The sequence below is a fragment of the Emydura macquarii genome, unplaced genomic scaffold (assembly GCF_026122565.2).
Source record: "Emydura macquarii macquarii isolate MOO-44397 ecotype Brisbane River unplaced genomic scaffold, CSIRO-AGI_Emac_v2 contig_1305, whole genome shotgun sequence".
Taxonomy (NCBI): Eukaryota; Metazoa; Chordata; order Testudines; family Chelidae; genus Emydura; species Emydura macquarii.
In genome coordinates, this window is record NW_027131442.1 from 1,784,997 (window position 1) to 1,804,551 (window position 19,555).

The window sequence follows — 19,555 nt, forward strand, 5'->3', positions numbered from 1 at the left end:
CAACTACAGCAAGAACCCCGCTGCTCCCTAGGAACCTGCCTGAGCCCCACTGGCCACCATTTCCAGTGCGATGGCAGCCCCAGGGCAGACACGGGATCAGAGCAGCATCCCCCCCAGCCTGCCTCACACACACTATGCAGTGACAAGGGCGGGCAGGCCCTTGGCCCAGTCCACCCCAATACACTCCCAGCCACAGGCACCTCAGGAAGCCCAGGGCTCCAGCATCAACAGAGCCGGCTAATTCTAGGGGCCATCGACAGCACTGGCAGTTTGGCCATTCAAGGCCCTGACCCAGTGATGTGGGGTTTGGAGCTGGGCCAAAGACTGCATGCAAACCTCGTGCTTTGCTGGGGGTGTGCAGGTCACACCCTGGGATCAGGACCGTGCATTGTCCAAGGGGCATTGTGGAGGGGGGGGGGGGGTCTCCAAGGACCAGGTGCATTGTGGGAGGACTTTTCTTGTTTTAAAGTGTCAGGGATGGGCTGGCCTCAGGGACACGAGGCGGGACTTGATCCCAGGTAGCAAATCCTGTTCTTGTGAGGGGCAGGGGCTGTTTGCCTGGGGCCAGGGCCTCATGCAGGGAAATCCCAGGCACTCGGCACCTTCGGGGCAGAGGTTCAGCATCAGAGGTGTTAGTCCCATTTCCAAACTCAGGCGCTTGGGACCCAGGGCCATATTTACAAAGGGATTTAGGCACCCACAGCTGCAGATAGGTGCTTCATCAGTCCACAAAAGCACCTAAGTGAGTCAGGCACCTGATTTCATGGACTTTCCATAGGAATTAGGCGCCGAATCGGCATAGGTGCTTCCAGAAACCCCAGCTGAGGCGCTAGGCACCTAAACCTCTTTGCCAATCTGACCCAAACTTCCTGCGGCACTTTAGAAAATGGCCCCTAAGTCACATGGACCAGTTTGCAAGTGGCCCCCTCCAGCTCAGCTCTCTTTGCCTGTCGCAGCTAATTGCAAAGTGCCTTGCACAGCGACGGGGAAATGGTGTTACTCCGTAGGCCAGCCCTTCAGAGCTGAGAGCTGAAACTGGGGCCTGGTGGGGAGGAGGGGGCGTTTATATAAGGAATGGGCAGCTTGGGGTCAGGGCATCAGCTCTTTATTTCCAGGAATATACACAGAGCCCTGGTTCCCTGACCAGCAGTGGGAATATCCAGCACGTGCCTAGGTCAAAATCCCCAGCCAGACGCACCAGCCCTGTGCCCAAGAAACTGCCCTCTCTCAGCATCGGCTTCCGGCAAGGGTCACACACACAGTGCCTCCTTTCAGACCCACTGACCAAACTGTCTCCCAAGCCTCTCCAAGGCCATTTTTCTGGGTGTTTAACAGCCAGTTTTTCACCCCGCCCACCCCCTTCCCCCAGACCCTGAGAGCAGGTGCTTTGGAGCTGTGCTTTTGAAGCTCAATCCTCTTGCACCCCCCAAGGAAACTCATTCAAGGTTCTCTGCATGACTGGAAGAGCGAGTTAAACTCACACATCTCCTTAGCGAGGCCCTGAAGCTATTGCCTCAAGGGCCTCTAATGGCGACCTGTTGCAATGGCAGCAATAACCGCTCTGATGTCCTGGTTCAGCGCCCTCTTCCAGGCTGGAGGAGCCATGCAGTGGGAGGTGTTGGGTGCTTGGACAATCTGGATGCTTCCTTTAATTCTCTAAGTGGGCGTTGAGCTGGCTGGTTAATGTGGCCTGAATCTGTTAAGAATCCCCCATCGGCTCGCTAATAGCCATGGAGCCGGATCAGCTCCAGGAGTTAATTCATGACCGGAAAGAAAAACCACTAACCAAGCCCCCCGGTTGTCAAAGGAGGCTGCTTGGAGAGCCAGCACATGGGGTCAGAGGGGAGGCAGAAAGGGGGCGATGATGCTTTTCCAGGCTCCGCCCACGAGTCCCTGAAATGGGCCTGGCTCCCCCTCATGAGGTGTGAATGGACTCACCTGGACTCTTTCATGATTGGCGGGGGGAGGAAAATAAGTGCAGGCAGCTCCTGTCTGACACCCACTTGTGGCCCCAAAATGAGACGTCACACAGCAAATGGTGGCAGTGTGTGACACAGACCCACACGCACAACAGTTCCGCCCCCCCCCCCACCCCTCCCACCCTTGAATGAGGAATGGGGACGTTACAGTGGTGACGCCAAGGGCTGGGCTAGGCAGGAAAGGTTAATGGTTTACCAGTATCATTACACCTAGCACTGGCATGCCCCAGATGCACACTCTAGGCTGTAAGCAAAGTGGTTTTTTTATGGTTACCTTAATCTGCTTCCAAAGCCTCACAGGGGGCAGGAAGGAATTTTTCTGTGATGCACAGCTGGCTGGAAGTGTCAGAGATTAGACACAGCTGGAGACAAGCTGGGGGGGGAGCCAGGCTGGTTCAGAGAATCCTCTTTCTTAGCTGCCTGGTTCTTGCCCATGTGCTTGGTGGCCAGATGGGGGTTGGGCAGGCATATTCCCCAGGTCAGAGCAGCAGGGACTTTCGGAGTGTTTCTCCCTCCTCTGCAGCATGGTGCTTCCCAGTCTGTTGTGCCTGGCTCTCCTAATCCATTCCCTGCCATTGCAGGGGCTTCAGGCGTTGATGGCACTGTGACCCTGCCTGGTCCCTGCCTGGGGCTCACAACAGGTTAGACAAAAATGCGTCACGCTAAGGGCATCTAGGTGGAAATCAATGGCCTGGACTGTATAGGAGGGCAGACGGGCTGGTCTAATGATCCTCTCTGGCACTGAACTCTATAAGCCCCCTGATACCGGGATAAGCGTCCATTCCAGGAGTCAAAAGACAGGATGTGAATTTATGGTTATATTGGTATCACGCCCCTTTGTGGACGAACAGCTGAGCTAACCCCACCCTGAGATGAACAGCTGCACTCACAGCTCGGCGCACCCTCATTCAACACTGCACGGTTGACACCCGGCTCACGTTGTTGTGGTTTCCTTGGCTCGTCGCTTCCGGAAACTGCCGGAGTGTTTCGAACAAAAGCAGAGATGCTGGCGCATGAGCTAGCAGTTAGGTACGGCGCATGGGCGGCTGCCCTGGAGGGAGCATAACATAACCCATGGGCGGGCTGGAGGGTGGACAGATCTCAGCCATTCATTGCCAACGGCAGAGGAAATCCTCCTCTAACTCCAGGGGTAGGAGTCAGGGCTCTGGGAGCCGAAGAGCTGGGGTTTATTCCCACTGCAGTTGCAGGTCCCCTGGGGCTGTGCTTTGACACACGACGCCATCCGGGGTGTTGGAGATGGCCATGGGGTTGTTACCCTCTGAGGGCAGGGGAAGGATTGTAAGGCACTTATCTGCAGCTGAAGCTGAAAGCACAATGCCTCTTTGCCCTAACAATGCCAATGGGGGTCCTGGTGAGCTGGCATGTTCTCACCCCATCCCCACCCTCTGGCTCTGAGGAGTCACTCCAGGAGTAGGACGGGCTGGGGTTCCGGCCCCTCGGTCATGCCCACTGATCGCAGAGCTGGCGGAGTGCTAGGTGTGTTTTCTAGCATTCCTTCCCCATCCCTGCCACTGCTCTCGTGCTGCAACACAGCTCTGGCCCTGGAAGCAGCTCCTCAGTCGCTTAGACTCGCGTCTCAGAGCCCAGCTGGCTGTGGGCACCTGCACGTCTCCATTAGCCCTTTCAGGGTCAGTGTGGCAGGCTGGCGAGCAACACAGGGTGAGCCAAGGGATTTTCTGAACCAGACACTTCACTCTCCACAAAGCACTAGAGCTACAGAGCTTTGCAAAATAATAAACGGGCCGGAGCTCAGCCCTTCTGCAAGTCTGGAACTGGTTGGCATGTCCTGCCTTCTCTCCAGTTTGGTCTCTTAGCATGTGGCAGTGGACATCCCTCCTCCCCTTGCTCAGAGAAGCCCACTCTCTTACGTACAGCCTCTGTCCCTTTTTCATCCATGTACTCTGGCTGGGAAAATCCTTTCCAGCCCCTTCTGCCAGCCAGGCTTCTGTGTAGAGGCCATTTTCCCATGGCCATGGGCCCCAGCTGGGTATTGGAAATCAGAGCCGATGGCCCTAGATCAGGCTGTAATGGCTTCTCAGCCAGAGCCAAGCCACTAGTACAGCTAGGCCGAGATTGCATCCAAATGTGGAATTTTCCTCCCATGGGAAGTCCAAGGGTCTGAAAATTGTTTTCATTCTCAATCAGAATGAAAGCCAAACATTTTTTTGAAATTTCCTGCAAAACTAAATCTTAGGAAAAAAATATTGTTGTGGGTCCATCAAAGCATTGTGTCCCAATCCCGGCTTTTGTAGTTTCTCTCTATAGTGAGATTCCAAGAATGTAACTCGGGCTGTGTTTGCAGTTCTGTCGTATTCGGGTTAGTCCCAGGATGTTAGCAAGACAAGGTGGGTGAGGTGATATATTTTATGGAATCAACTTCTTCTCCTTCTGAAGAGCTCTGTGTAAGCTCAAAAGCGTGTCTTTCTTACCAATGGAAGTTGGTCCCCTAAAAGATATTCCTTCCCCCACTCTGTCTGGGTGTCACTCTGAAGCCTAGAATGGCTGTTGAGTCAACGTGAAGTGATGGAAACAGCTACAGGCGTGGCTGCGGGATCTTTTTGTTCAGAATACCATTGGGTTCAATCATCTCTGGGATTCACAGTCTGTTACCATCCAATTGTTACATTCTCAGCCTTTTTGAGCCTTTACGAGGTACCACCTATGTAGTGTACAGCTACAGGAAGGCATGTAGCTATGCCAAAGGACCGAAACTTTGTGATATCAGAAATAACTCAGCCATCACCAGCCTCACTGTACAGGTAATTTGTATGCAGCAATTTCATTGTCTGAGGGAGACTGCACAGATGGTGGATTACTGGGCCCAGCTGCCACCCCTGGGCACTGCATGGACTTTCAGTGACTAGCGTGGTATTATAATGTACAATATAGCATACATTTAGAGTTCAAAACTTGCTTAGAAATGAACTATCAAAAATCAGCAAGTGACGTTTCCACCTTATCAAAACACATTTTTTCTTCCTTAATGAAATTTCATACATTCCCGCCGGAAGTCTTGATTTAACCGAAACGGCATTTTCTGCTGGAAAAACAAACCATGGGAAAAGCTTCTAGTGACCCTCCAAGCGGAAGAGCCACAATCCAAGATGGGGGCTGCCCTACAAAACGGAGCTTGCAATGTGCAACAGACACATCCCACTCTGTCATACTAAGCGCTGCAGAGACTCAGAACAGAAATCCAATCCGGCGAAAGGGCTAATGCAATCCCGGGCTGCAGAAACAGGAAAACTCAGTTAGGAGCGCAGAGGTTATTTTACCTCTGTAATTGGCACTGGTGTGACTGCTACTGGGATACTGTGTCTGGTTCTGGGGCCCACAATTCAAGAAGAAGGCTGTTAAATTGGAGCGGGGTCAGAGAAGAACCACGAGATGAAATGATTAAAGGATTAGGAAAACCTGCCTTGTAGTGACAGACACAAGGAGTTCAAGCTATTTAACTTTCAGCAAGAGAAGGTTAAGGGGTGACTTGATCACAGTCCATAAGTATCCACATGGGAGCAAACAGTTAATAATGCGTTCTTCTGTCTAGCAGAGAAGGCCTAACATGATCCAATGGCTGGAAGTTGAAGCTAGAGAAATTCAGATGGGAAATGAGGTGTCAATTTTTAACAGTGAGCGTAATTAACCAATGGAACAATTTACCAAGGCTTGTGGTGGATTCCCCGTCACTGGCCATGTTGGATGTTTCTCTAAAAGCTCTGCTCTGGGAATTACGCTGGGGCAGGTCTCTGGTCTGTGCTATGCAGGAGGTCAGACGAGGTGATCACAATGGTCCCTGCTGGCCTTGGAATATAGGCATCTATGAAAATGTAACGAGTGGGTGATGGAGGCCATCACCGGCCTGTCAGAGGAGGGAGTCGACATCGTAATAGCATATGTGAGATGATAGGTAGTGTGGGGCTAAGCCAGCTAGTGCCTTCAAGTGAAGACAAGTAGACAGATCTCAGTGTGGTAGCACAGAGTCTGCATGTACTCTGGAAATTTCTGTGCACTGTCAGCCCAACTCTTCACGCTTACACAGATATCTAGCACCTTCCAGCCATGAATTTCCACAGGTCTTACACACATCCACTCATTCAGACTCGCAATCTCCAACCCGCATCTCCTGTGGGGTGCTATCCCCAGTCTACTTATGAGGGAAACTGAGGCACGGGGCCACATTTTCAAAAGCGATCCTCTCCTTTTCCAAAGGGCTCTGTGCACTTAGGAGCCAACGCCTCATTGAAAGTCAACAGGGTTTTGGCTCCTGTGCACCTGAGTCCCCTTTCAAAAATGGGCCTTGAACTCCAGCGTCACGTGGTGGCTATGAGAGCACACATGGGGCAAAGTTGACCGAGCTCCCACAGTGGCTGGGCTAGAACCAAATGACCAGGAGCACCCTGCTTTCACCACTAGCCTGTGCCTTAATGTGGCAGAGCAGTTCAAGATGGGTGAAGACTGGATTTTTTTGGTTCCCTAGCACTCTGGGAAATCAGAGAACACATTTGTTTTGGACTGAACTGAAATTTTTCGAAAATTTTTGTCAAATTGAAAAATGTAAAACAAGTCATTTCGGGTCATAGAAAACTTTCACCTAGATGAATTTGACGACTTTTTTAACAAAATCAAAGGGGCCGTCTGAAAGGCCCCGTCGTTTCTGAACAAAGCAATCAGAATGTTCTGTTTTGAAATGGTCAACGTGAAACAGTTCCAATTTTTTCGGAAGTTGGTCAAAGTTTGGGCGGTTTTCCCGTCCCCAAACCAACGACACCGACATGAATTCGGGAAACATTTCAGTGTGGCTGGGGTCGGCAATTTGTGTCGAATAAAAGATTCCTACCAAAAAAACGTCTTCCCACGCCCCTTAGTGGTGTCCGTTCTTGTAGAGCGGGCACAGGGCCGCGGGACCAGCAGCACTGATGATCCACCCTGCTGTCTGGTAACACGCCTGTGCTCCACCATCACAGCAGGTGCAAGAGGAGAAAGCAGACACAGCCCAGGCCCTGGCGGAGTTGGCGGAGGACAAGCAGCCCGAGCTGAAGATGAAAGTGGACGACAAGGAGCCCTCTGCCAAGGACCCGCTGTTCAAAGTCCTCCAGACACCCGTGAGCGAGATCGATGAGACCGCCACGCTCCCTGCACAGATGGACCGATCGCACAGCCTCCAGATGGAGGGCTACCTGGGCCGCAAACACGATTTGGAGGCTCCTCAGAAGAAGGCTTCAAACAGGTGCACGGGGAAGGCGGGCACTCGACCTGCAGGACGTTTCCTGTAGGGAATGGCTCTGGCTTGGCTGGGGCCAGCTGTGCCCAGCCCACAAAGGCATTGGCAGCTCCCCAGTGAGACCAGCTGGGGAGAGGTGGCAAGCATGCTGGGCAGGCTTGCGACCCCAAGGGAGGACTTCTTAGATCACCATCGAGGTTGCATGCATGGAAATACAGATTCTGTGGGTAGGACCCATGGGTGAAGGCTGGCAAGTCTGTGGGCTCACCCGCCACCCTCCTGAAAAGGGCGCTGCATGCCATGTTGCCCCGGAGCCGGCCTGGCCCATGAACCACACTTCAGCCTCCCACGGCTCCATCCTTCAATACAGAACTGCTATGGCGGCCTGACACTTGGTGGGGTGCCGTCAGCCACAGCCACTCTGGCAGGTTCTCCTGTCTTTAGCAGACTCGATCCAGCCCTGCTAGAAGTGGGGGCAGTTCCTTAGACTGCCGCAGCCTCTCCACATTGGAGAGAGTCGGAGAAGAGGCAGGAGAATGATTAAAGGATTAGAAAACCTGCTTTATAACGAGAGACTCACGGAGCTCCATGTATTTGGTTTAACAAAGAGAAGGTTAAGGGGTGACTTGATCACAGTCTAGAAGTTTCTACGCGGGAACAAATATTTAATAATGAGCTCTTCAGGCTAGCAGAGAAAGATCTAACACGATCCAATGGCTGGAAGTTGAAGCTAGACAAATTCAGACTGGAAATAAGGTGTCAGTTTTTAGCAGTCCGAGGAGTTAATCACTGGAACAATTTATCAAGGGTTGTGGTAGATTCACCATCCCTGGATGTTTTTCTACAAGCTCTGCTCTAGGGATTATTAGGGGGAAGCTCTCTGGTGGTCTGCATTACACAGGAGGTCATAGGAGATGATCACAATGGTCTCTTCTGGCCTTGGCCATTTCAGCCCAACTGCCTGAGACCCCTGTCATGTGGAAGGAATTGAACTAGACCAGAGAGCCCCACCCAGTGCATTAAGCCTGTCACTCCTGGCTGACCCAGAGCAGAGTTTTTACAATGAGAACCCAGGCTGGATTTACAGATTCCACGCAATGGAGAACCCGTCCCGCGGCTGGTTCAGCTGTTAGTTTCCCCTTCCTGTGAAAAAAACTGGGCCTTCCCTCTAGCCTGGATCTGTCGTGTGTCCGCTTCCAGTCACTGGAACTCTCAGATATTCACGGGCCCCCGGCTCTCAGAAATCTCCTCCCACGGAGGTCCCACCAGCCCACAAACGAGTCACTTCTGGGTGCTAGGAAAATCCCCGACGACAACAAGTAGCAGGCACCTGGGCTTGCCCGTTCCAAGCTCTGACAGTGTGAGGCACGTGTGAGTTGGTGCAGCCAACATAAGACGCGTGTCCTCACACCCTTCCTGCAGGTCCTGGAACACGCTGTACTGCGTGCTCAGGAGCAGCGAGCTGGCCTTCTACAAGGACGCCAAGAGCTTAGCCTTGGGAGTGCCTTACCATGGGGAAGAGCCCTTCCAGCTGAGGAACGCCCTCTGCGACATAGCCACCAACTACAAGAAGAAGAAGCACGTCTTCAGGCTGAGGTGAGGTGCAAACAGAGCCCCGGGGCCAGACGCTGCAGTCAGCCAACTGTGAGAGGCGAGCACCGAAGCCGCCCCACTGGGCCATGGGGAGCCCCAGGAGGGAGCAGAACCCGAGAGTGCCTGGTGCATCTGGCAGAGGGAGACACCGTTTTGGCAGGGAATGGGGATCGTTCCAGACCGCCCCCTGCGGGGGAAGCAGCCAAGTGGTGTCAGGGGCAGATGGTTTGTGCTATGCTGTTAAGACTGGGCAGGTGGGGGCAGGTGAGATCATGATAATTACCAGGCCAAGTCCTAAACCCAGCCTCCTCCCCCACTTTAACCCTTTCACACTCGTCCCTTTCCTGCCATCAGGATCATGGTTCTGAGTGCAGTGCCCTGCTCTGTGCCCCTCTCTGCTGTAGACTCTGCCCCCAGCCCAGTGGGCACCCGCTCTGCAACCGGCGAGACCTGCAGTTCCGGGCACTTCCCCCCGCAGCTTCTTGTCCTGGTGTTTGGCCGGTGACCTGCTGGCAGGGAACTCCCCTCTGGCTCCAGCTGCAGCAGAAACGAGCCCTTCAAAATTAACACTGGATTCTAAAAATACGTGCCAGGTCCGCCTGGCAAGGGACTGCCTGGTGCAGGGACTGATGGGGGCCCCCGGTGCATCATGGCTGGAGCCCAGAGAAGGGAGAGGCAACTAGACCTTGGCTTTAAATCCGTTCATTAAGGTGGTATTTAAGGGGGTGTCTGAATGACCAGGAATCTCCCCTCTGCTTTCCAGGCTCAGCAACGGCAGCGAGTGGCTCTTCCATGGCAAAGACGAGGTAGGTGCCTGCCTGGGCCGTCCAGGGCTGGAGGGGATGTGGGCAGCTGGAACGTCTCAGCGAGCAGTGGTCCAGGCCTGGCCCCTTAGACGGGGATGGAGTCCGTCACGAGAGCTCCCTCACCCTCCCTGGCCTGGGAGTGGCACTGTCAGGGGCCTGAGGGGCCCTAGCTACAAAAAAAGGGGAAGCCACTAGCTGAAGGAGGGCTCTAGAGACAGAGGGGTAGCTATGCTGGCTAGGATGAGGCAAAGCATGCTGGGATATAAGCCTGCCATGCCCTCAGCTGGCCTGAGGATAGGTCTTTCCAGAGAGCTAAGGGCAGTCAGGTTGTGAGTGGCATGGGGGGCAGAGGCCCCTGTATTGCCTTCTTGTTTCCAGACCTGGCTGCATGACTCTGCAGAGTTACTAGTTTGCTCCACCTGCCTTTCACTTGGAATCCAGCGGCACCTGGTTTCCCCGGCGCTTGCTTGAACAGCCACAGAGGCAGCAGTGGTGGAAGCTGCCTGCCTTCTCTCTCTGCCTCCTGCATGCCTCTCCATCCTTCCTCTGGGGGCCGTGTAGCTGCCAGCTGAGCCCAGCAGTCCATTGACCCCAGAACTAGCCCCGCCACTCCAGAGCCCATTAAAAGTTTTCCTCCAAATGTTTTTAGTCAGAAAATGCAGTTTGCGCAGCCTCGCTGTTTTCCATGGGGAATGTGTCAATTCTGCTGAAATGAGTCCTTCATCTGCGCTGGCTGAGCCACTGCAATGCCTTGTGGGAGCTGTAGTTCAGTTGCCTCTCACCCTCATTCTCCCCTATGAGACAGGCTCCCAGGCCAGACTACATCTCCCATGATGCACCGTGACCACTCAACCAGACAGAAGACCACAGTGCATCTTGGGATATATAGTCTGGCTTGGGAGCATAGTCCATAGGGGAGAATGTGTGCATGAGGTACCTGAACTACAACTCCCATGATGCACTGCAGCAACTCAGCCAGACACAGATCATCGTCCAATTGACTTGCCCATGGAACAGTTCAGAAATGTCTGAACTTTCCGTTCTATCAAGCTGGGCTGCTTCAGCTTTCTGCCCTTCACCTCCCCACATTGGACTTTGCCCCAGGACCGATAGTCTGATTTCTGATCAGCTCTGATCATTCCACCGCAGGGCGCCAGATCAGACCAGCAGTTCATCTCTCCACTGTGTTGGTCTTCTCACTGTCGGGGATTCTGGCCCCCTTATCGTAGCGATCTTCTGCCTCCCTAATTGCCCCCGCTGGGCTGCGGGTGCTGGAGCATACGACGTTTTCCTTCGCTCCCTGCTCCACTGGGCAGCGCTGAAGTTTGAGACACAGAGAGCCCCAAGTGAGGTCCGTTTCCTCAAAGGTCTATAGGTGCCTAACTCCGGTGGACATAGGTGCCTAAATACCTTTAAGAAGCAGGGCCTTAGAGGCTGGGAGTTTCAGAACAGTCCATGGGAATGAATGGCCCAAATTCCTTTTACATGCAATGGCAGTCAGGTGCCCAACTCCCTTTGGCACCTTAGCAGACTCCAGCTCTGCTGTTTATTGGTGCTTGGGTTTCAATGAACCTAGGCAAGACACTGAGCTGAATGAGGTGACGATGCCCGATGCCCCAATGGTGACATTGGCCACTCCTGGAAGAGGGAATACTAGGTGGGAGGGAAGCGCTTTGTCCCCCAGGGTTCCTTAGCCACAGGGGTGACTCCTGCACCCCGCAAGGTGTGGGACTCGCTGGCGGCTGGAGGCCACTGTCCCGGGGCAATGACTGAGGGGCGCGCTCTCTCTCTCTCTCGGTCGCTGTCCGACAGGAGGAGATGCACACGTGGCTGCAGGGGCTCAGCACAGCAATAACCGAATCCCAAAGCATTAAAGCCAAGGCTCTGAGCCTGCCTCTGCCCGCCAGCACCACCACGGACGTCAGCCTGGCCAAGAAAGACAAAGAGAAAAGATTTAGCTTCTTTCCCAAAAAGAAATAACCCAACAGGTGGCCGAGGGCAGCCCGCTCAGCTGCCTCAGAGTCATGCACATGGGAGCGTCTGTGGGCGCGCTAGGCCCAGCCACCCCACCCCTCCACGCACCGCAAGCAGCTGTCGCTGGTGCTCACAACACAGCCCCCCCGCCCCGCCCCATCCCTCTCTACTCGCCTGCCACACCAAGCCAGCACCGTGAGGCACGAGGAGCGGCATCTGCCAAAGGCCAGTGCTGGGCAGCGGTTCGGATGTGCCAGCACCGGGGCCCTTTCCCGCGGGACGTGCACTGCAGCACCCAAGGCTGGGGGGGCTTCACGCAGGCATCTGGCAGAGATGGCCCCAGCGCCAGGGACGCAGTGCCGGGGGCAGGATGGAGGCAGTGAGCTTCCCACCCTGCTGCGCTGAAAAGCAGCCATGCCCACCCAAGTGACAGGCATGCCTCCATGCGCCGCGGCTGCAGCAGGTCTGCTGTTCCTTGCCGCGGGGGGCAGGCTCGCTTATGCGTACTGGCTCACACACACACACACACAGACACGCGCCCCGAGCCACCATCCACAGCGTGCACAGTTGGCCTTTGTGTGCATGTCGGGAGAGTCACTATCCAAGGGAGGCCGCCCCAGGCGTAGCCAGGAACAAATGTTTGCCCTCAGTTAGGGAGGCAGAGACTTGTTATAATTTTGCATCTGTGCGTGTGTGTGTGTGTGTGTGTGGCTGCACAATGTGCATCTACGTGTATGCCCATGCACACGTCTGCGTGTGTGTGTGTGTGAGATCACAATTCCCACCTGTAGACAGTTTTGCACTGGCTAAGGCCTTACCTGGGATCACTCCGGTCTTGGCTTGTGTCCTTTTCCCCTCCCTGACCTTGTGTGGGCTGGGCCAGGCCCCCCACAAGCCAATGTCTCCCTAGCCCCCAGCCAGCCCTCCCAGCTGCACCCTTGCTGCTGCAGAGAGCTGCAACCCAGGGGCTGGGGAATGCCCTGTGTCCCAGCTAGCCAAGCCATGCCCTGAGGCTGACTGCCCGCTGGCACTCCCTCGGAGGCACCAGCCCGTGCCCGGAGGCGAGGAAGCTAGGGATGAGAGTAGGTGCTTTCTCCCCCCAGCTCCCTTAGACACGGGGGTGTGACTCTGGTGTCCCACGCCACACGGGCCCGGCCTGCTCCAGGCACACTGCCAGGCTGCAGCACATTCTCTCCCAGTGCACGCCTCTCCCCGGCCAAGACGTTCCAGGGGCATTCCTCTGCTTCCTGAACCCAGGCTTGTGGTGATGCTGGCGGCGGGCAGGGAAAGACGCCAACACATGCACTGCCAGGACCTGCTCTGGGGAGACGGGCCAGTGTCTGCAGCCGCGGGCACCGGGGCTCCTAATGACATGGCCCCCTTGGTGGAGGGGGTCCTGTTCTGAAAGTGTCTTCCCAGCAGTAATGGAAACAAACCCAATGTGCTGAGGCACCGGGCCCCGAAACCTCCTGGGCCGGTGACTCATGGGCCCCCAAACAGGACAGCAAGATCCCAAGTTTCCTTGCTGTGACGGATGCTGGCAATGGCCCCTGAGAAGCGCGAATTCCCTCTCCGTGCAGATCCAAGCAACAAGCTCTAGGGCAAACCCACCATCCCCGTTAGAGCTGCCGCGAGAGCCCCTGGGCCCCCCCCCCCGATTAACACTTTCAGCCCACAGTGAGCACGAGGGAGGAACCAAGCGCTCAGTCATCCAGAGACGCTCCTGGCCGCAAACCCCCGATCCCTGCCCTCCGCAGGGGCTGGCTGAGCCAGAGGGACTGTGGCATGCGTCGAGCGCAGCTTGGCACAGGTCAGCGGCTGGTAATTTAGCCCTGCCAATGTGACACAGCCTTCCCGCCCATGCCAAGCACAGAGCCCCCCAAGGGTGGGGGTCTAAGCCCCCTTCGGGCCCTCCAGACGGCTGGCGCGAGAGGCTGTGGGAGCCCAGCAGGCAGAGCCAAGTGCTGAGGAGAGCGGGCGTCACACCGAAGCAGCTGTGTAACCGCCCTGGTAGGCGGCCATGCCCAAGGTGAGGTTCTCCCCGTGTAGTGGGCCGTGGCACGACCGACCCCTCACACCAGCCCTGCTGTGAGCAGCGCTCGAGGACGGCACAAACCGCAGCCGGGGGCCGGCCGGCATCGAGCCTCCACTACAGCCAGCTGGGAAAGCCATCCCCAGGCCTGACAGAGCCCAGCTCCTCTCCACCAGCGCTGCACGGTTCCCATCAGCTCCTTCACACACCCCAGCCTGCCTGGGCTAAGCGCCGCGGCGCTGGAGCAGGGGGAGCTGGCTGGCACCGCAGCAGCCGGTGCGGCACGGCGTGGGCGTCAAACAGGAAAGGATCCCCAGCCGCCCACCCCACAGCAACGTAAGCCCTGTGTTTACTGGCACCCCCGAACGAGGCTGGTCAAGTCCCTTGGGCTGGGTTGACAAGGCAGGAGCCTGATCAACTGCTTTGTAAGGCAGCACGTGCGGCTCCTGTACTGAGCCGGGCCCCCTCCCTGCAGCTTTAGGAGGGAAAACTTTTCATTTAATCTCTAGGGCTATCCCACAGCAGCAAAGGGCAGGGCCCAAGCATAATTTTTTTGGGCCTAGTACAAAGTTGTAACACGGGGCCCCTCCCACACACATAATGGGGGTTGCAGCCTGGGCCGCACCCCACAGGGCCTCCAGGCCCCGGTAAGGTGTACCCTTCCCCCCCCCCCAGTGTGGCAAAGGGGCCCAAGCGATCCCGTGAGGCAGACTCGACTCTCCCATTTTGTAAGCCATGGAACACCTGATTGCAATTAGAGGCAGGCACTGGGGTATTTTCAGTGACATCCACAAAAACCAAAGAGCCTAGGTGAGCTGGACTGCAGGACATGGCATTAGAACAAATGCACGTGTGTATCTCAGGGGGAGTGTAGCTATATTTACACACAAACACGCACACACACACACTGGCCCCCTATCCCATGTGCACTCATTCCTGCTAGTGAAAAGGGCGTGTGAAATGCTTCCCCATCCCAAGGGTAGCGTTTGCACTTTGCGCTGGGGGCCAGAGCTGCCCAAGATGCCGTGGAATGGCGATCCGGCCCAGGTGCGTGCGAGACAGCACGAGGGTGTGGGGCTCTTGGGGCACCACGTCTGCTGCAATTCTCATTTCCAGTGATGGAAAACACGGTGTGGGCCTGACCGCCTCTCTGGAAATCACCCCGGGTGCAGGTGGGCATGGCAGCCAGTGCCATGGCGGGTGCTGGCTTTACATGCATTTTCTACCAGCCTATGTTTCCAAGCAGATTTCTGTCCCTTGCTGAGTGGTAACCCGGTGCGTTTCCTCCTGCCTGGGGAAGGGCTCTGCGTGGCAGGTCTAGGCCCCAGCCTTTTCCATATGTTGTTCATCAGACCCCCCCCCCCCCTCCGATCTCCCCCCACAAACATGCACTCGCCGATTACACCCAGGAGTGCTGACTTCGTGGGGAACTCGTGTGTTACCCAAGCGTGAGGCCATTTCTCTTCTGGTGGCTTCCAGAGCGTCCTGATCATTACTGCCCCCTCCTCCTAACATCATCTCGGTGGGACCGCTGCTCTGTAGGGCTGCTCTCCCAGCAGGTCCTGCGCCCCTGTGCAGATGAGGGCATAGTCTCAGGGGCGACACCCCCGGGGTGAGACCTGGAGCCCCGGTTGATTGGCGGAGGCGGCGTGTACTGCCAAAGCAGCTCTCCGTGGGCATGGCGGGGGGGGGGGGGGGGTCACGCCGCTAGAGTCTGTGCGTGGATTCCCACTGGCTAGGCACCGCGCTCGTCCTGCTGTAACGTACTTCCACTGTGCACAGAAAGAGCTGAAGCTCGAGCAAGTGCTTCGGCAGCATTTTAATAATGGTTTTTCTAATAAAGAAAGAAATAAGCCAACCCCCTCTCCGGCCGAGGCATCTTGTGTGGATTTGCGACAGCAGATTCCCTGTGAGGGTCAGAGCAGGCACTGGGGATGCCACAGCTGGAGTCCTGCGACCAGCGTGGGCCACCACGCTTAGAGAGACGGACAAAGTGAGAGAGACTGAAGGAGAGCAACAAAAATGAGCTGAGGTTTAGCGAACTCTGTGAGGGAAGGGGCTTTAAGAACTGGGGGCATTTAGCCTAGAGAAGGTGGAGGGGGGACTTGATAACAGTCTTCAAAGATGTCAAAGGTTGTCATAAAGAGGACAGGGCTCAACTGGTCTCCATGGCCACCGAGGGGCGGAGGAGGAGGAATCGGTTTAGTTTGCAGCACAGGAGCTTCCATTTAGATATTAGGAATAACTTTCTGACCCTGAGTTCAACCAGTTCTTCCAGGTCAGCCCTGGAACAGCTTCCCCGGGGAGGCTGGGGAATCCCCATCTTTGGAGGTTTTTAAGAACAGGTTGGACGGACGCCTCTCAGGGCTGGGCTAAGGCTCTGCCGCAGCGCCAGGGGCTGACCTAGATGACTCTTGTGGGTCCATCCAGCTGTACGTTTCTAGGGGTCCACGGAAGGCCATTTCTGTACCAAGCAGCCAGGAAGCCGGCCAACCCTGCAGGGAGCCCCGCAGCTGCGGAAATGCCACCGGCAATAACAACCCTCCTATGCGTTGTCTGCCATGAGGCCGTCAGCTGAAAGATGCTGGCTAAGCCAGCCGGGAACAACCCAGGGCTGGGAGATGGAGGTGGAAAAACCAGCAGAGCGAGGGGACGAATTTTCAAAGGCCAAAGAGTGACATTCCCCAAAGCAGCTAAGAGACTGGAAGCCCAAGTCTCTGACCAAGCCAAGGGGATTTAGGCTCTTGGGTCCAATTTATGAAGGGGTTTAGGCACCAACAGCTACAAATAAGGGCTTTTCCAAATCCCACTTGGCACCTAGGTGCAGCTCCTCATCCGTAGGCTCCAAAAGAGCTTTGGCAATGGCCCTGAGGCACCTCTGGAAATTTTCCCAGCGACTCGTGACTTTCCCAGTCACAGCTGGAGAGAGGGTCAGCGCTGGGGATCAGCCTACACCTGGCAGCTGGCACTAGACCGGGAATTGGCCTGGGCTGCAATCCCCCCTCCAGCTGCAGCAAAGCCATGCCCTGCGGTCCCACAGGGAGGCTGTAATGGGGGCAGGACTTGGGGCCACATCTCCTACACCCTCAGCTAGTGCCCTGGACCCCTCTGTGCTGATCCCCGGAGGATGTGCACCCGTTACAGCTGTTACCTCGGCTTTTTAGCTCACGCCAGGGCTGCTCAAGCTTTTAGTGCTGGAAATCCCTGGTTCAGGCTCCAGTGCGGTGGCTCAGGTCTGTCCATGGCTGGACATGGCCCGGCTGTTGTATTTCAGCCCTTCTGCCTGCAACAGGCACATTCATGCTTGTGGCTACCGTTGTATCTGGGTGCCTCACAGTCGTTAATGGGTGTCTCCCTTCTGCGCTGCAGGGCAGTGCTGTGCTGTGTTGAGACACGGGGAGGCATCAGGCGTGGCAATGCACATGAGAGGTGGGGGTGATTTCTAAAGCGTGCTGGCATTAACATGCACCGGGGGACGTTCAGCTCGTGATATACTGGGGGTGTTTGCACAGTGATATATACCAGGGGGCCATGGGGGGTTTGCAGAGCTCTATGGGGGGGGGGGGGGCATTTGCCCAGTGATCTATCAGGAAGGGTGGCATTTGCAGACCAGTATGATGTGGGGCGCACGGGGTGGTATATTGGGGACACGGGGTAGTTGCACAGTGCTCTATCAGGCGTTTGGCGTTTGTACAATGATCTATAGTGGAGGCATTTGCACAGTGATATATTGGGGACAGTGGCTGTTTGTACAGTGATCTATCAGGGCCTTTAGTACAGTGCTATGTCAGGTGCTGAGGTGTTCGTACAATACCGGGGGTCTGGGGTGTTTGCACAGTGAGATATTGACGGGGGGGCGGGGGCAGGAGCACGAGGGTCAGTTTGCATAGTGATACACCCAGGAAGCATGTAGCAGTTGTACAGTGATCTATCAGAGGGGCCATGGGGGCATTTGCAGTGTTATATTGGGTGGGGCATCTGTACAGTGATGTATCGGAAGCACGTGGTATTTGCACAGCAATATAGTGAGGAGGCGCGTGGAGTTTGCACCCTGATAAATCAGGGACATGGGGTATTTGCAGTGATACACTGGGAGGGGCGTGTGGCACTTGTACAGTGATATACCAGGGTGCCATGGGTGTTCGCACAGTGATGTATCAGGGGGCCCGTGGCATTTCCACAATGTGCTATCCGGGCATTTGCAGAATGAGAGATCAGGGGGGCATGTAGCGTTTGCACAGTGATCTATTAGAAGGGGCATTTCCACAGTGATATACCGGGGGCCATGCTGCAGTTGTACAGTGATATATTGGGGTCTGGGGTGTTTCCACAATGAGCTATCAGGGGGATGTGTGGCATTTGTACTGTGATATATTGGGGAGCGTTTGCTATGTGAGCTATTGGGGGGCTGGGGTGTTAATAGTGATCTATCAGGGCATTTGTACAGTGATATCGGGGGTGCTGTGTTTGTACAGTCTCGGGTGCATGACGATAGATCTAGTGGGTATTTGCACAGTGATGTATCAGGGACTGGGGTGTTTGCACAATGATCTATCAGGGCCATGTGGCATTTGTACATGAAGTTCTGGGGGTGCATTGCACAGTGCTATATCGGGGTGGGGGTGTTTGTGCAGTGAGATAGTGGGGCATATGGCATTCGCACAGTGATTCTTGGGGGGTGCATTTGTACAGTAATAGATTGGGACTTGGGTGTTTCCACTGTGATCTATGTGTGGGGCATTTCCACAATGATAAGGCAGGGGGCGCGTGGCATTTGCCCAGTGATCTGTCAGGTGACATGTGAGGTTTGCACAGTGCTGTAGCATGGTGGCTGGTCCACGATATGTTGGGGACATAGGGCATGTGAACCGGGGAGGGGGTGGCTGCTCAGCCATGTATTGGGGAAGAGTGGGGCATTTGGCCAGCGATATATTTGGGAGGGATGGAGGAGACAGTGGTTTTGAATCACTGAATTTTTCATCACGGGGTCGCATGGGCCGAGGCCCAGGGCTGCAGAGAACCACATGTCAAAGTATTTGCGGGCTAGGGACAGGCGCACCCCGGCAGGCAGCTCGGTTGGGGTGGCAGCTTGGTGGGGAGCCCCACCGGCCCACGTCGCCCTCGCTGCTTTAGCGCAGCTCAGAGGCTGGCCCTGCCCCACTTCACGGGCAGGAGCGGTCCCTTGCTGGGTCCAACCCAGCCAGCCAGCGCCCAGCCCTGCCCCAGGCCCTCAGGCCAGGCCGGCTTATGCTCATCATCACCCTTGCCCATACCCATGGCAGGGGGAGGGTTAGCAGCTGGGCGGGGAGGTGGGATCCTGGCTCCATGCGTCCCACCACCCACAGAATCTGGGGCTGCAGAGTGGGCCGAGGGTATTCCTTACTGTGCCCCTGGCCCGTCCAGGGCAGCGCCGGGCAAGCAGGTGGCACACGCCACAGGAGTAACTAAGGACAATGCTGAATTGCTGGGGACAGGGGACCACTAGTCCCTCTATGCCCCCCCCCCTTACACCCTCCTGCATACACACTTCTCCCCCTCCCCCATCCAGGAGAGGTGCAGCACCAGGCCCATGCTGGGCAACAGCACCACTGCCGGGGTGTGGGCCTGTAGCGCTCTGGGGAGAGGCAGCAGGAGGCCCCCGTGTGCTGCAGCCCACTGAGCTGCACTCCGCCAACCCACTGCAGGAGACCCAGCCTAGCAGGGCAGCCCCACCCCACAACCCCTACTGCCGCCCCCCCCCCATGAAAGCAGGGCTGGCATCGGCCAATGGCATAGCCATATTCAGCTGATGAAGGTGGCAAGCAGCCCTCAGGCTAAGGAGAGGCCGGGGGCACTCAGAGCCCTGCCGCGGGGGCCGTAAGGGGTAGCAATGCCCTGCTCAGGGCAGGAACCTGGCTGTGCACCCAGGGGGCAAAGGGATGCCAGGGGC

General features: G+C 56.0%; 1 protein-coding gene across 2 annotated transcripts in view; it reads left to right on the forward strand.

Moving 5' to 3' along the window:
- Positions 1–17,119, forward strand: part of SPTB (spectrin beta, erythrocytic) — a 77,762-nt gene extending 60,643 nt beyond the window's left edge. Inside the window, exons 33-36 of one of the 2 annotated variants that reach the window (XM_067550653.1) lie at positions 6,965–7,227; positions 8,644–8,817; positions 9,578–9,620; positions 11,433–17,119. In XM_067550653.1, the coding sequence (XP_067406754.1) occupies positions 6,965–7,227; positions 8,644–8,817; positions 9,578–9,620; positions 11,433–11,600 (648 nt within the window). In that variant the 3' untranslated portion in view covers positions 11,601–17,119. Of the gene's footprint in view, positions 1–6,964; positions 7,228–8,643; positions 8,818–9,577; positions 10,418–11,432 lie in introns of those variants that run through there. The other variant, XM_067550651.1, reaches the window with a different exon arrangement.
- The last annotated feature ends 2,436 nt before the right edge of the window (positions 17,120–19,555 follow it).